This window comes from Malaclemys terrapin, chromosome 7, assembly GCF_027887155.1.
Source record: "Malaclemys terrapin pileata isolate rMalTer1 chromosome 7, rMalTer1.hap1, whole genome shotgun sequence".
Lineage (NCBI taxonomy): Eukaryota > Metazoa > Chordata > Testudines > Emydidae > Malaclemys > Malaclemys terrapin.
In genome coordinates this window covers 97,768,493-97,782,280 of record NC_071511.1, presented here as the reverse complement: position 1 = coordinate 97,782,280, position 13,788 = coordinate 97,768,493, and the positions used below count along the sequence as shown (strand labels likewise).

The 13,788-nt window shown below is 42.4% G+C and overlaps 1 protein-coding gene across 6 annotated transcripts in view; it reads left to right on the top strand.

Moving 5' to 3' along the window:
* Positions 1 to 13,788, top strand: part of BLNK (B cell linker) — a 139,020-nt gene that overhangs the window by 59,778 nt on the left and 65,454 nt on the right. For 2 of the 6 annotated variants that reach the window (XM_054035450.1, XM_054035453.1), the window contains exon 5: positions 11,773 to 11,942. The exons of the other annotated variants lie outside the window; for them this stretch is intronic. In XM_054035450.1, coding sequence (XP_053891425.1) covers positions 11,896 to 11,942 — 47 coding nt within the window. In that variant the 5' untranslated portion in view covers positions 11,773 to 11,895. The remainder of the gene's footprint in view (positions 1 to 11,772; positions 11,943 to 13,788) is intronic. 6 annotated transcript variants of the gene reach the window in all.

Sequence of the window (13,788 nt, the reverse complement as noted above, 5' to 3'; positions counted from 1 at the left end):
TCTGAATAACTTCTGCAACTAAATATTGCTCTCTATATATTTATTTTCTCAATTTAGAAGTATAAAAAAGTACAAACACATAAACTCTTGAGTGCCCTTGCCAATTATTTAAAAATTACAGATCAAATTGAAATGTCAATCCGCTCACCCATTCTACTAAACAGGAGCTCTAAGTTCATATGAGTATGCACCAATACATTAGCCAGTGCTTCACTCTCTCCTAATTCTCCTCAGGGGTCTGGTGAAATAAATTGGCCCTACCTCATGCCCTGAACATCAACAAATCCAGCCTGTTTCAGACCAGGGGCAAGAGAGCATTCCAGAGCTCCAGGACCCTTACTGAGAATGTCCTGTCGGCAACCTCATGTCTATTATATCCAGGCCAAGGATGTAACATCAGTGCCTCAGCTAATCACAAGCATGGCAGTGAATAGTAGGAAACAGATGGTCTTTCAAATAGGCTGGTTCCAGGCCATTTAGACCTCTTCAGGTCAAAAACAACCCCTCAAAAATCTATCCAGACTCTACTAGGTATCCTATAGAGCTGTCATGTGTTCCATACAGAATCGCTGCTTACCGAGCAGGTAATCCCATCTTTGAATAGATTTATGATGTTACCCTTCATGAGCAATCCTGAAGAGCATTTAAACACATAGATCAAATGGTATAATTCTGTCTCTTAGCTGGACAGGCATCTGTCTTAGAATCAGTTATGAATCTGACATTCAGTGCCACCAGAACATTCAACAACATTCATTTGCAATTCAAGGAACTTTCCTGCCAACAAGTTCATCTACATAAATATTTGCAGAAAGTAAACACTCCCTATCTGAGCTGGTATGCCATGCCCTGCTGGACACTCTGAAGTGATTTCATTTTCACTTCAAACAAAGATTCATGGGAAAGATTTGTTGCTATGGGCCTATATTTAGGACAAAGAGTTTCTGCAGACCAACATTTCTTCAGAAGCTAATGATGTTGTGAGTTTCTTTTAAAGCGTAAAAAGGGAAATATACCTGTGAATTCAGTACTGAAAGTTAACTGGCACACAAAGTTTGAGGCTAAAGCTGGACGGAAATGTTTTGGAGCCCACAGCAACCCTGGGGAAAAAGCACTTTAAAAACTAAGTTTCCTTTAGTGTGTTCTCTAAAACTACTCCCATTACTTGTTAAATAATGTGAACATTTTAGAACTCACAGACGTTATACCAGAAATACACAAATGTTCTACAGTTAATATTAGTAGTACAATCGTTACTGGAATATTGTTTTCAGTACACAACTTCTGCCAGGCAACAGAACCCACTCTATTGTTAATATTGTGTCAGTAAGAAATAGGGTAGCTTAAAAATTATTACATACTAAAATTCCTATCAGATCCCCACAACATGAAATAATAGGAGGAAATTTTAATTGCCAGTGTCAATGCAGTAGCAGTCTGTGAATAAATCAGATGCTGCCCAGATACTACTATGACAGCCATTTTAGAAATATATAGACAGACAGTAATCACTAAGGCTGTCAATCCAGAAACTCTCCTTAGCTGTACTACTTACTTAGATTCTAAATTCTTTGGGCAAAACTCTTTGCTCCATTGTTTTTCGTGGTGCTTAGGATAATGGAGTCCAGGTCCAGTGCGGCTCCTAGATCCAAAGGCAATATAATAGAAATATTCAGTCAATAAATAATAAAATTTATTCTCAATTTTTTCAGTTTAATAATGTTTGGGAACCTGTCAAATCTGGATAGTGTTCCTTTAAAATATAGACTTTCATAAACTGCTTCTTCCTCAACCCCACCCCTACTCACACTGGGCTGCCTTTTTATTTTAAATCAATGGGGTGGGGGAACAAACTGCTATTTTAAAAAAAAGTCTTTACTATTAAATGTAAATTTGTTCTTTTCCTACTGTCCCCCTAGTATAAAGTTACACACTTTTATGTCCTCAAACATACCAAATAACAGTTTCAAATGCTGTACTTCAACAATAAATGCTGCACAGGAGGAAACATAAAAAATAATAACCAACTCTAATATAGTGATGTACTATTAAATAGCTATGGTTTTGGAGGTAACTTTGAGTTAAAACAATTGTGTAAACATACATAATATCTGCAAAATTCACAAAATCTGCAATCTTAGATAACAGACAAATGTCATGGCTGTAGTTACAATTCTGAGCTGTTGTTCTCCAGAGATGAATGTCTTATGGTAGGCTAATTATCTTGCATCATATCTAAGTCATAGCCAAGTTGATGAAGCATCTTCACTTATATCATTGCCTATGGTTTTTACTTTGTCTATTGCTTTGGTACACTAACACTTGATATGAGTTTTCTTTTCCTAGAACCCCTCCTCTTCTAACACACTGTTATACCAATAGAATAAAAACCAGCAGGATCTTACTAAGAGGGATAAGGCAAAGATGCCGCATTTATTGTAAATATAATGATAAAGCAAAAGATAAAAGTAAACAAGGTTGTTTTGACTACTTATTCCTATCACTACTTATTCCTTATACACACACATATAGATAGATAGATAGATAGATAGATAGATAGATAGATAGATAGATAGATAGATAGATAGATAGATAGATAGATTCATTCACACAATCATTCATTCAAGTACTGTATAGGTGTTATAGTTACCAGCCTAGAAGTTGCTCATGCCAAGTTACTGGCCAGGTATCTTGGTCATGAGGATGGAGCCGAGTCTGTGCCAGGTGCACCTGATGCTCCTGGAGGCTGGCAGCAGAACCAGAGACTCCAAATCCTTAGTCTTGAGAGTCCATTCTTATAGGAATGAATTCCTATGTTAGTCTATGGGACTGTTTCATTCTGCTATTGCTGGCTCAATCAGCAGAAGGCACATTCCTGGGCACATTCCTGGTGGCTCCAAACTGTTCAAAGTTTGTGTTTCTCATCCTTCCAGGTGATGGGGTGGATCCCAGTTTACCCTCCAGGGACTGTCTGGTCATCCACTTTACACATTCTTCGGCCGATGGATACTTCCTTTCTAGGCTGGCACCTCCCTAACCATTCATGTACATCAACCATTCATCAACATACATACATCAACCATTCATCAACATACATTCCATATCTTAACCATATTTTAATTTACTGTCTCCATCACTTTCAGGGTGTGTGCTAATTCATTTCAGACTCCCGGCCCTTTAATTACAGAGGGTGGGGGTCTAGGAGCCATTGCTGTTACAATGAAGTGAAAGTCACTTAACAGCTTCTAGTGTTTGTTTACATTGTATCAATTACTTCAAGAACAAAGTCAATTAACTTGTTTGTAAGTTTTACATAGTAATAAAGTATCTTTCACAGGATAGATACAATCAATGGTTTCTACGGACAGTAGCTTACAAGTTTTAACAGAAGACCCAAGAGATTTTTGTACTTGATGAAACTGTTGGATTTTAAAGTGTGGGGGACAAATTATTGGGGGGTCACTGTCACTTGGGGGAATCACTGTTAGTACCTTCTTTACTATCCCTACAACACCCATCTGGCTATTTCACAGCCATCACCCATTCCACCAAAGAAGCCTTTCCTTGCCACTCCCTAATGCTGCTACTAAATGACATGGTTAGGCCACTGAATGTAACTGAGGAGCAGGAAAGGAGCAGGATGAGAAAGCAAAAAATAGGAAATGAAACAGGCTTCAGACTAGTAATTTTCTATTCCTAAACACTGAGATGGTCTGGGCTGTGCTACTTTGCCTAGACTGCCAATGGCCTCCAGGGGCCATTGCAGCAGCTGGGGATTATCAAGGCATATACCAGGACAACGCAACATTCCAGCCACACATGCTTTCTCTACCCATACCAGAGGGCTTGTCCACACAGAGACATAGAGCACGGCAAGCCGGGGTGTAAATCTACAGTGTTCTAGCCTGCTGTAACTAAGTCACTGAGTGGGCCATGCTACCACGCACAAAAAGTCTATAGTGCACTTTGACGTACTGCTGTTTGCAGTACATCAAAGTGCACTATGGACCTGAGAGCATGGTAGCAGGGTTCACATGGCCAGTTAGTGTGCAGTAGGCTAGTACACTGTAGATTTGCACCCTAGCTTTCTGTGCACAAAAGGTGTATCTACACTGGGGCTGGAAGGTTTAACTTCCAGCTTGAGTAGACATACTGATGCTAGTTCTGACCAAGCTAGTGTGCTAAAAATACAAAAGTGTAGGCACAGTGGCACGAGCACAGGATGAGCCAGCTGCCTGAGGTCATACTTACAGTCTCAGACAGGATCGTACTTTGGACAACTAGCCCCTCCCCCGTTGCTTGTGCTGCCACAGCGACACTTCTGTTTTTAGCACACTAGCTCAATCAGAGCTAGTGAGATATATTGATTCAAGCTGTAAATTACACCTCTAGCTCCAGTATAGACATAGCCTAAGTCTCCATGCAGATGAAACCAGAAACTAGGGCACAGAGAAGGGAGTGTAGGAATCATTGGCTTTCCACCTGCTTTGCCCTGCTTGACTCATAAAGAAGAGAGAGCAGTATCTGGCCCATTATGTATGTAAACAACATCCGACCATGCAAAATATTTCATATCTTAGGACACCCCTTCCTTTCTGAAACCTGCAGAACTAATGTCTTTGTTTGACTCCTTTTTCTGGCTATGTCAGCATTGTTACACACCTATTCAAATAATGAAAAGGTTTAGGGCTGAACTGTGACTGGCTCTTGGGTGGGCACTCAAGAGAAGGAAGATTCTATGGAGCCTTCCTCATCCAAACCCCACTCTCTATGTTCTGCACTACGATCACTCACAATCATTCTCCCTGCACTTGGCCAAGTCTCCCATGGTGCACTAACTACTTAGAAGGGGGCAGGGAGGAGGCAGGGCCCAAGTAATGCTGCCTTGATGCAGAGAGAGGAGCAGCACTCAGACACTAGTCTTCTCAATTGTGCTCCAGGCGAGTGGGTGCCTCTCGTTGGCACAATCACACCTAAAGTCTCCCTCTGGGAGGAGTGGTTCCACGTGGCCCCCACATGGACCCGTATGGCCCCAAACATTTAAAGTTCAGCATTTGAACATACAGCAACATTTTAGTCAAACTTTCCTTTTTATTGTGAAGAACTGATGATAGTAAAACTAAAAAGCAGAAGTATAACTGTAGACAATGGTTGTGTTCTCAGGGGAAATAAAACACTTTGCCTGTGCAGGTGTTAAAATGAGGTTGTTCCAGTATGAGAAACTCAAACTGCATAGTGTTGTAATGATACTGTCTAAATACAGAACTCTTGTTCTGTCTGTACTGAAGCTAGAGATGTACCCCAATTCATATCAGATTTTATTTTAGATACTAAAAATAGATCCACCTTTTCCTAGTCTTGCTATTTGCCTGCTACTTACCACACTTTGAGTGAGCTATTCACCATGCAAAGTGGTAACCAATTTAGGCTTTTATGACAACTAATGCTAGTTTCCAAGTTTCTTCCAAAGTTAACACAGGGTTGCAGTACTGTGGCATAGAGCAATTTGACCCACAGCGATGAGATGCATTGTATGAAAAAGAACACACTTAACCAAGCATTCATTTAATGTATTTGGCACAGAAAGATGTGATGTAAATGAAAAAGGCCTATCTTCTCTAGGGCTGGTGATTGAGAAGTCACTGTACTTTTAACTTATACTTCTTTCTGTGCTAGAAGTTAGTGTTTTCCAGTTTAAAACATGCCACTTAGGGTTTGTATACATCAGGGGTCTCAAACTCAAATGACCACAAGGGCCGCATGAGGACTAGTGCATTGGCCCGAGGGCCGCATCACTGACACCCACCCCTTGCTGCCCCCGGCCCTGCCCCCACTCCACCCCTTCCATGAGGCCCCGCCCCTGCCCCACCACTTCCCTGCCCCCATTCCAACCCCTTCCCTGAAGTCCTCAGCCCAAGTCTGCCCCCAGGCGGTGCAGGAGGGGTGTGGGGTGTGATGGGGGCTCAGGGCAGGGAATTGGAGTGTGGGGTGCAGGAGGGGTGAGGGATGCAGCAGGGAGTTGGGGTGTGGGAGGGTGTGGGATGTGGCAGGGGCTCCAGACAGGACATTAGGGTGCAGGAGGGGTGTGGGGTGTGATGGGGGTTCAGGGCAGGGAATTGGGGTGTGGGGTGCAGGAGGGGTGTGGGGTGCAGCCAGGGGTCAAGGTGCAGGGTGCAGCAGGGGGCTCAGGGCAGGGAGTTGGGGTGCAGGAGAGGTGAGAGGTGCAGCAGGGGGTTGGGGTGCAGGGTGTGGCAGGGGGCTCAGGACAGGGAGTTGGGGTGCAGGAGGGTGTGGGATGTGGCAGGGGGCTCTGGACAGGGGGTTGGGGTGCGGGGTGCGGGCTCCGGCCTGGCGCCGCTTACCTAGCGCAACTCCAGGGTGGCAGCACCTCACTGAAGAGACAGGCTCAGGACTAGGGCAGAAGGGCAGGGGAAGGGCAGCCTGCCCTGGCCCTAGTGAAGAGGGACACTAGGACCTGCCGGAAGCTGGCAGCCTGCAGAGCGGAGCGGATTCAATGGGTGCTGCAGGCTCCTGAGTCACCAGGCTCCAGGCTCTGGAGCAGTGAGGAGGCAGCAAGTGGGTGCCGGGAGACACTCTGGGGGGGGGTGCGTGGGGGTGGCAGGTGCCCCAAACATTGGGGAGCAGCTCACGGGGAGCTTAACAGGACAGAAAATAACTCGGGGGGGCTGGGGTGAGGGGAGTTTGGCAGCAACAGGAAGTAACGGGGGGGCATGGCCGCATGTTTGAGACCCCTGGTATACATGGTGAGTTAGTGTGTGGGAAGCCAGGGTGTGAATCTACAGCACACCAGCTTGCTGCATACTAACTTGCCATGTGGACACTGCTACAGCGCAGTAAAAGTCTAAGCCTCACTGCAGGAAATAGTGATGTCTCTCAGGAAACATGCTAATCAACTCAGACTGAGTCATGTGACCTATATACAATTCTTTTGGGTGTTGGCTGGAAGAGCTTTGTTGCGCTCCAGTCAACGTTTCCTAGAGAAGAAGCCAAACAAAAATTACTTGCCAAGCAAACAAAATCATGAAGCATTCCTTAAAACTAAAATCTTCATCATCATCTGTTTTGGCACAGGAGTGGGCAAGTTCACTAATAAGCAAAATATACCACAAAACAGATTGTGCATTAAATCAATTTTAAAACTCTCTCTGGTAGCACAGTTACACCTTTAGTGTGGGCAGGGCATAGTGTGGCTAACACATTTTTTGAAAATCATTTTCACAAGTAGGCAAAAACTGATTCTTGAATATTTCTGTAAACCATTTTAGCCACAATATGCTTTGTTCATGTTGGGGATAAAACGGCACTAACTGAAATCAATTTTAAAAGGGGGGTTTCTAGCATGGTGAAGAAGGAGAATGCCAGGTTCCAATTATGAATATAATTGAAACCTGAATCATATTCTAATCACCTATTCCTAACCAAGATTCTTAGTTAAAACTATATTGAAGCTGTAAAGTAACACTAGAATGTAAATAAGAGCATTAATGCAATGTGTAAATTAGTTTCTTCCTGAAACAGAGCAGTGCATGATTCCTTGGTATTCCCTGTGGCAGTACTGTCAACCCCAAGCATTCAGAAATCACAATACTGGCTTAAAAATCATGAGATTTTTCAAAGTAATAAATTGGGAGCTCTTTTTATTTATCTTCTAGTTTCTAAACTTTTAGGGTATGGCTTGGTTCACATTTTCCAGTGAAAACTGAGACTCTCACCTTATAATATTACTCCAGGAGCCAGGGCTTTAATCCATTAATGTTGATTTTCAATAAGTCTTGAAACACTGGGGAAGTTCCAGAAGACTGGAAGAACACTAATGTTATGCCAATTTTTTAAAAGGGTAAAAAGTATGACCAGGGTAATTATAGGCCTGTCAGCCTGAAATCGATTCCAGGCAAGATAATGGAGTGGCTGATACAGGACTTGATTAATAAAGAATTAAAGGAGGGTAATGTAATTAATACAAATCAAATGGGTTTATGGAAAATAGATCCTGTCTATCTTGATTTTTTTATGAGATTACAAGTTTGGTAAATAATAGTATAGATATAATATACTTAGACCTCTGTATAGTGTTTGACTTGGTAATGGATGACATTTTGATTCAAAATCTAGAATGACATAAAATTAACATGGCACACATTAAATGGATTAAGAGCTGGCTAACTGTTAGGTCTCAAAATGTGATTGTAAACAGGGAATCATCATCATCAAGTGGGCATGTTTCCAGTAGAGACCCATAGGCATTGTGCACTACTTAACATTTTTATCAAGGACCTTGAAGAAAAACATATAATCATCACTGATGAAGTTTACAAATTATGCAAAATTGGGAGAATGGTAAATAATGATGAGGACAGGTCACTGATTCAGAGTGATTTAGATCGCTTGGTAAACTGGGTGAAAGCAACCTCTATGTGTTGTAATATGGCTAAATGTAAGTGTATAAATCTAGGAACAAAGAATGTAGGCCATACTTACAGGATGGGGGATTCTACCCTCAGAAGCAGTGATTCTAAAAGGGATTTGGGGGTCGTGGTGGAAAATCTGAACACGAGCTCCCAGTGCAACGCTGTTGCCAAAAGGGCTAATGGGATCCTGGGATGCATAAACAGGGGAATCTCAGGTAGAAGGAGAGAGGTTATTTTACCTCTTTATTTGGCAGCTGCTGCTGGAATACTGAGTCTAGTGCTGGTGCCCACAATTCAAGAAGGATGTTGATAAATTGGAGAGGGTTCAGCAAAGAGCCAAGAAAACAATTAAAGGATTAGAAAATATCCCTTATGGAGATAGACTCAAAAAGCTCAATTTAATTTAAAATAGAGAAGATTAAGAGGTGAATTGATTACAGTCTGTAAGTAGCTACATGGGGAATAAATATTTAATAATGGGCTCTTCAATCTAACAGAAAAAGGTATAACATCACCCAATGGATGGAAGTTGAAGCCAGACAAATCCTAATACGGCATACATTTTTAACGTTGAGACTAATTAACCATTGGAACAATTTACCAAGTGCCATGGTGGAGTCTCCATCACTGACATCATTTTTAAATCAAGACTGAATGTTTTTGTAAAAGATTTGCTCTAGGAATTATTTTGGGGAAGTTCTATGGCCTGTTCTACTCAAGAGATATGACTAGATAATCCCTTCTTGGCTTGGAATCTATGAATCATATAAATAGGCAAACCAATTATTGTGTCCAAGGCTATGCAAAAAGTCACACTCTCACAGACATACCAAAGCCACACTAGGATAGACCAGCCTGGGTCTAGCATTGGAGTAACCCTGTTTATGCATCATAAAGAAGCAAGAGGTTTTGTTTGTTTGTTGTTTACCTAGAAATATCAGGAATATCAAGTTGAACCTTCCTTGGTTTTGTTAGAGAAGCTTTTGGGAGGGTGAAGGGCATCCTCAGAGATATTTGTTAAGATCTCTCTCACCTCCATAAAAGGGATGGGGAGGCTGGATCTTTAATACATATTATAAGCTCTTTGGGGCAGAGATGGTCTCTCTTTGTTCTGTGTTTGTACAGCACCTAGCACAATGGAGTCCCCGTGCATGACTAGAGCTCCGACCTGTGGTCATACAAATAATAAAAATAATTTAAAAGGCAATAGGCTAGTCTACAGAAGTAGTGGTGATTTAATTAAAGGTGTGATGTTGCATCAATTCAATTAATCCAGTGCAACTTTCTGTATGACCACTACAGATATATCTACCCTCGGAGACTATATTCAGCATAGCCCTTATAGTGTAGACACAGCTTACAGCGACGGAAGGAATTTTTCTGTCAGTGTAGAAAAACCGCCTCAACATAGCTGCATCTGCACCAGGGCTTTTGTCAGCATAGCTATGTCGATCAAGGAGGTGTTTTTTTCACAGCCCTTACCTGTGTAGCTATGCCAATATAATTTTTCAGTATAGCTCAAGCCTCAAACAGGCTAACTCTGGTTTACAGAGGTTTATCCTGCCCCATCTGGTTTAAGAGTGCTAAATCAGAGTTTCCTCAGTTTAATTAAATCATTGTAACATCCCACCTCTAGTTAAATAGTCACAACTTCTCCCACGCGAGGTCACCTTTTCCTCCAAACAATCATTATGTACTGAAATGGTGTTTTAAACAGTTTGACTCAGGTCAGCACCTAAAACTTAAGTCCACCTAAGTGAAAATGGGACAGCGCACAGGGATAGCCCAAGTCTCTCCACCCCCCACCCCATGCAGGGCTGGCATTGCTGCTTGCCCAAGCCCCCCCTTTGCACAAAGCTGGCAGTGCCGAGCATCTCCCCTCCCAGCTCCCTGGATGGGGCTGGCCTGAGCTGCTTGACCAAGCCCACATGAGGCTGGCTCAAGCCACTTGTCCCAGCCCCCCTCCACCTCTCCCTGAGAAGACTGGTATTGCTGCTCACCCCCTTGAACGTTCCCCTGCACCCCACTAGGGGGCATGCCTCACTTTTTTTTGGCAAAACTGGGCGTTTGTCCTGTTTGGTTTTGCCAGCTGATCATCAGTTGGCAAGAGAAAATGGGACAAATGCCCAGTTCTGTCAAAAAAAAGTTGGGATGTCCGGGTAGGATGACCAGACAGCAAGTGTGAAAAAATCGGGATGGGGCTGCAGGGTAATAGGAGCCTATATAAGAAAAAGCCCCAAATATCAGGAATGTCCCTATAAAATCGGGACATCTGGTCACCCTATGTCCAGAATAGGGCTTAAAAATGGGACTGTCCTGGCCAAAATGGGACATATGGCCACCCTACCCCTGAGAGACGTAGTTAAACTGACCAAACCCTTGATGTAGACGCTGCTAGGTTAATGGAAGAATTCTTCCATTGACCTAGCTACCACCTGTCAAGGGGGTGGATTTACTACAGTAAAGGAATAACCCCTTTGTCGCTGTAGCAAGTGTCTCCGCTGCAGCGCCACAGCCGTGCCACTGTAGCGCTTGTAATGTAGACATACCCTAAAATTCCCTTTCCCAAAGGTAACTGTTTAATTTCCAGTCTCTTGCCTCTAGTCCTCCAGTCACTTAGGAGTCTTCCAGGGTAGACAACACTTTCCTTCCCATTATACCCCCTAGTAAGATCCTCCCCACTTCTCTGAGCTTTTAACCATGTTGCTGCAATCAGTCTTCACAGGGCAGCCCCAACTCTGAATTCCATTGTTTGTCTGTGGTGATGTTGACACTTAGCATTGTTTTGGAATGGAATGGAGTTGTGAAACACCAGTTTAGCAGTTAGCAGCTGCAGGCTACTCTGGAAACATCACCACCTTCTCCTGAAAGGGGGGAAATAGTTCCAGACATATCTCTAGGCTGTTTAGAGTAGAGTCATGAAAGGAAGCTACAATGATGCCAAACCGAAGCAGCAGCACATAGATAATTTCTCAGGACACTGAACAGGATCATTCCTTCCGATAGCTCTCCTGCACTTTTCTGCTACCAGGAAGTAGCTAGAGAACAGGCGTCTGTGGTGTAAGTGTTATATTTTCCAGTCATGCCATCTGATTAAAACACCAGCTGCATGTAAGACACAAAGAGGAAGTAATAGAGAGACTTGAGACACATTCAATTTCAGGGGAATTTGTCCGCCCAATAGGTGTCGGTCATCAAGTTTGCATAGCATTCAGGAGTCAAAGCAAGCCGCCTGGCTGGCTGTGTGTGTCACATGATGAACTAGAAACATGAAACTCAAATATGCGCTCAGGCAAGTTTTCAGGTCTCATAATAAATGAGTATTCTCCTTCTCACAACGTAGAAACCAGGCAGAGATAACCCGTGGGATTCTATCTGCTCGGTATAGCACTCCTTACGATCATAGGAAACAGCACATGTTTTCATTAAATGGTCACTAGTTTACCTGATACTATCAACACGGAACATGGACAAGTTCAATAAGATCACTGAGCCAGCTGGTCAGAAGCTAAGGTATGATTTTTTTTTTCCCTTTTACATTGTGTTCGTTATGACTTTCTGTGTTCCTTTAGTGCTGTGCCACGTCAGAGGACAGACTGGGTTTGGAAATGGGAAATGAACGCTGTTATAGACTCTGTTAATACAAGAACTATGCAATTCCAAAAGTACCAGTTGTGTCGAATGCACCTGCCATCACTGGGGCTAAAATGCTAGCAACTGAAAACGAGTACAACCGATAAAGTGTAGTGTATGAAGGGAAGTTTAGATATAATACAAGAGCATTTTCTTCTTCTGTAAAATTAAAATCTATTTCAGCATTCTGCAGGCACAAGAAGTTAAACAGAATATTGAGTATAAAAGAGGATCATTATCTGTATACATAGCTGCAAAAAGAGTCAATAAAATAAACACAAAACAATCATGTGAATAACACTCAGATACAATGCAACTGCTTGCACAGCAGACTCTGTCCATGCTACTTTTATTCTCTGTGAAAAAGCAAACTGCTTGATATATTTTTGTTTTAAAGGTTTTGTTTAAACAAATCATTAATTCACCATGAGCCTTAGGCACATTAGTAACATTTGATCAGGAGTCTGTTTATGCACAGTAGATTTTGTATTAAGAGGACTCCCCGGTTTAACTTCTTTGGTATCTCCAAATCTTCAAATGGGACAGTGTCATATAGATAAACAGGAAGCATAAAACATTCTGAAAATAGCACACTTTTAAATACAGGGTGTTGGGGAAGAAGTAGGACTAGACTATTACAAGGTAGTATTTTTAGGGTGACTGAATAGCTCAGGATTTGTACACTGGAAACGGCGTCTAGAGACAGGCGGGAAATAGTTTTCCCATCTTATGAACATTTTTGAAATTTCAAAACATTTTCCTAGTCTGGGGAAGAGAAAATAAGAGACCCTGGTTGCTAGGGCACTCACCTTTTACTCATGTGGGGGAGTCAGGTTTAAGTCCCTATGTCTCCAACATCCCAGGGGAGCGCACTAGCACCAAGTTAGAGTTAGCCTCTCTCTGACCCAATGAATTAAAATTAGCTGTGCCGTGTCGCCATAAGAATTTCACAGCAAATTAGCTATCTCAATGTAAAAAACAATTTTTTGCAGCAAAGACATAGTCATAGAGGTTCCCACACACACCATTACATAAGATTAAAGTGGAATTTCCTTCAAGCACTAGGAGGAGGAGCCAGCTGCCATGCTAACCTGGGCATGATGGCAAGTTAATTATTTATGTATCTATTCAAAGCCCATTATGTCAGTCAGAGATGCCATTTCCTCCCTATTGTAGCTTCAGCCAGGCTGGCTCAGGTCCTGGTTCTCCCTCTTCAGCATGTCTAGTTCTAGTGATGTCCTAGCATAGATAGTGGAAGGAGACTCTGCTCCCTTCTGATACCTCACAGTATTAAGGCTGCTTCTTTTCCCCTCCTCCTCCTTATGGCCAGTATATGTCTGACCAAAATCCTAACTCAAGGAACTTCAGTATATATCTACCTTTAAGCATGTGAGTAGTCCCATTCTAAATGCACAAATGTCTTGTTGGATATTGGTCCAGATATTTGACCATATGGTTTTAATAAAACCTCAGGCTTTGCTGATTTTTTAGCAATGGTTGCTATAATTGCATTGTCTGCTTAGAAAGAGAAACCTGCCCAGATTTAAGAGGGATGCACAAGCACAACAAAGGATGAACATAACGGAGCTGCATCATTGCCACCCAGGAGTAGTCAATTATTTTTTGTCAGGGTCAAAATTTCTTGGTCAGGGTCCAGACTTCAGAGAAATATTTTTCACACCACAGTAACAATAATGATAATAATAAGTAAATAAAAAGATTTTGC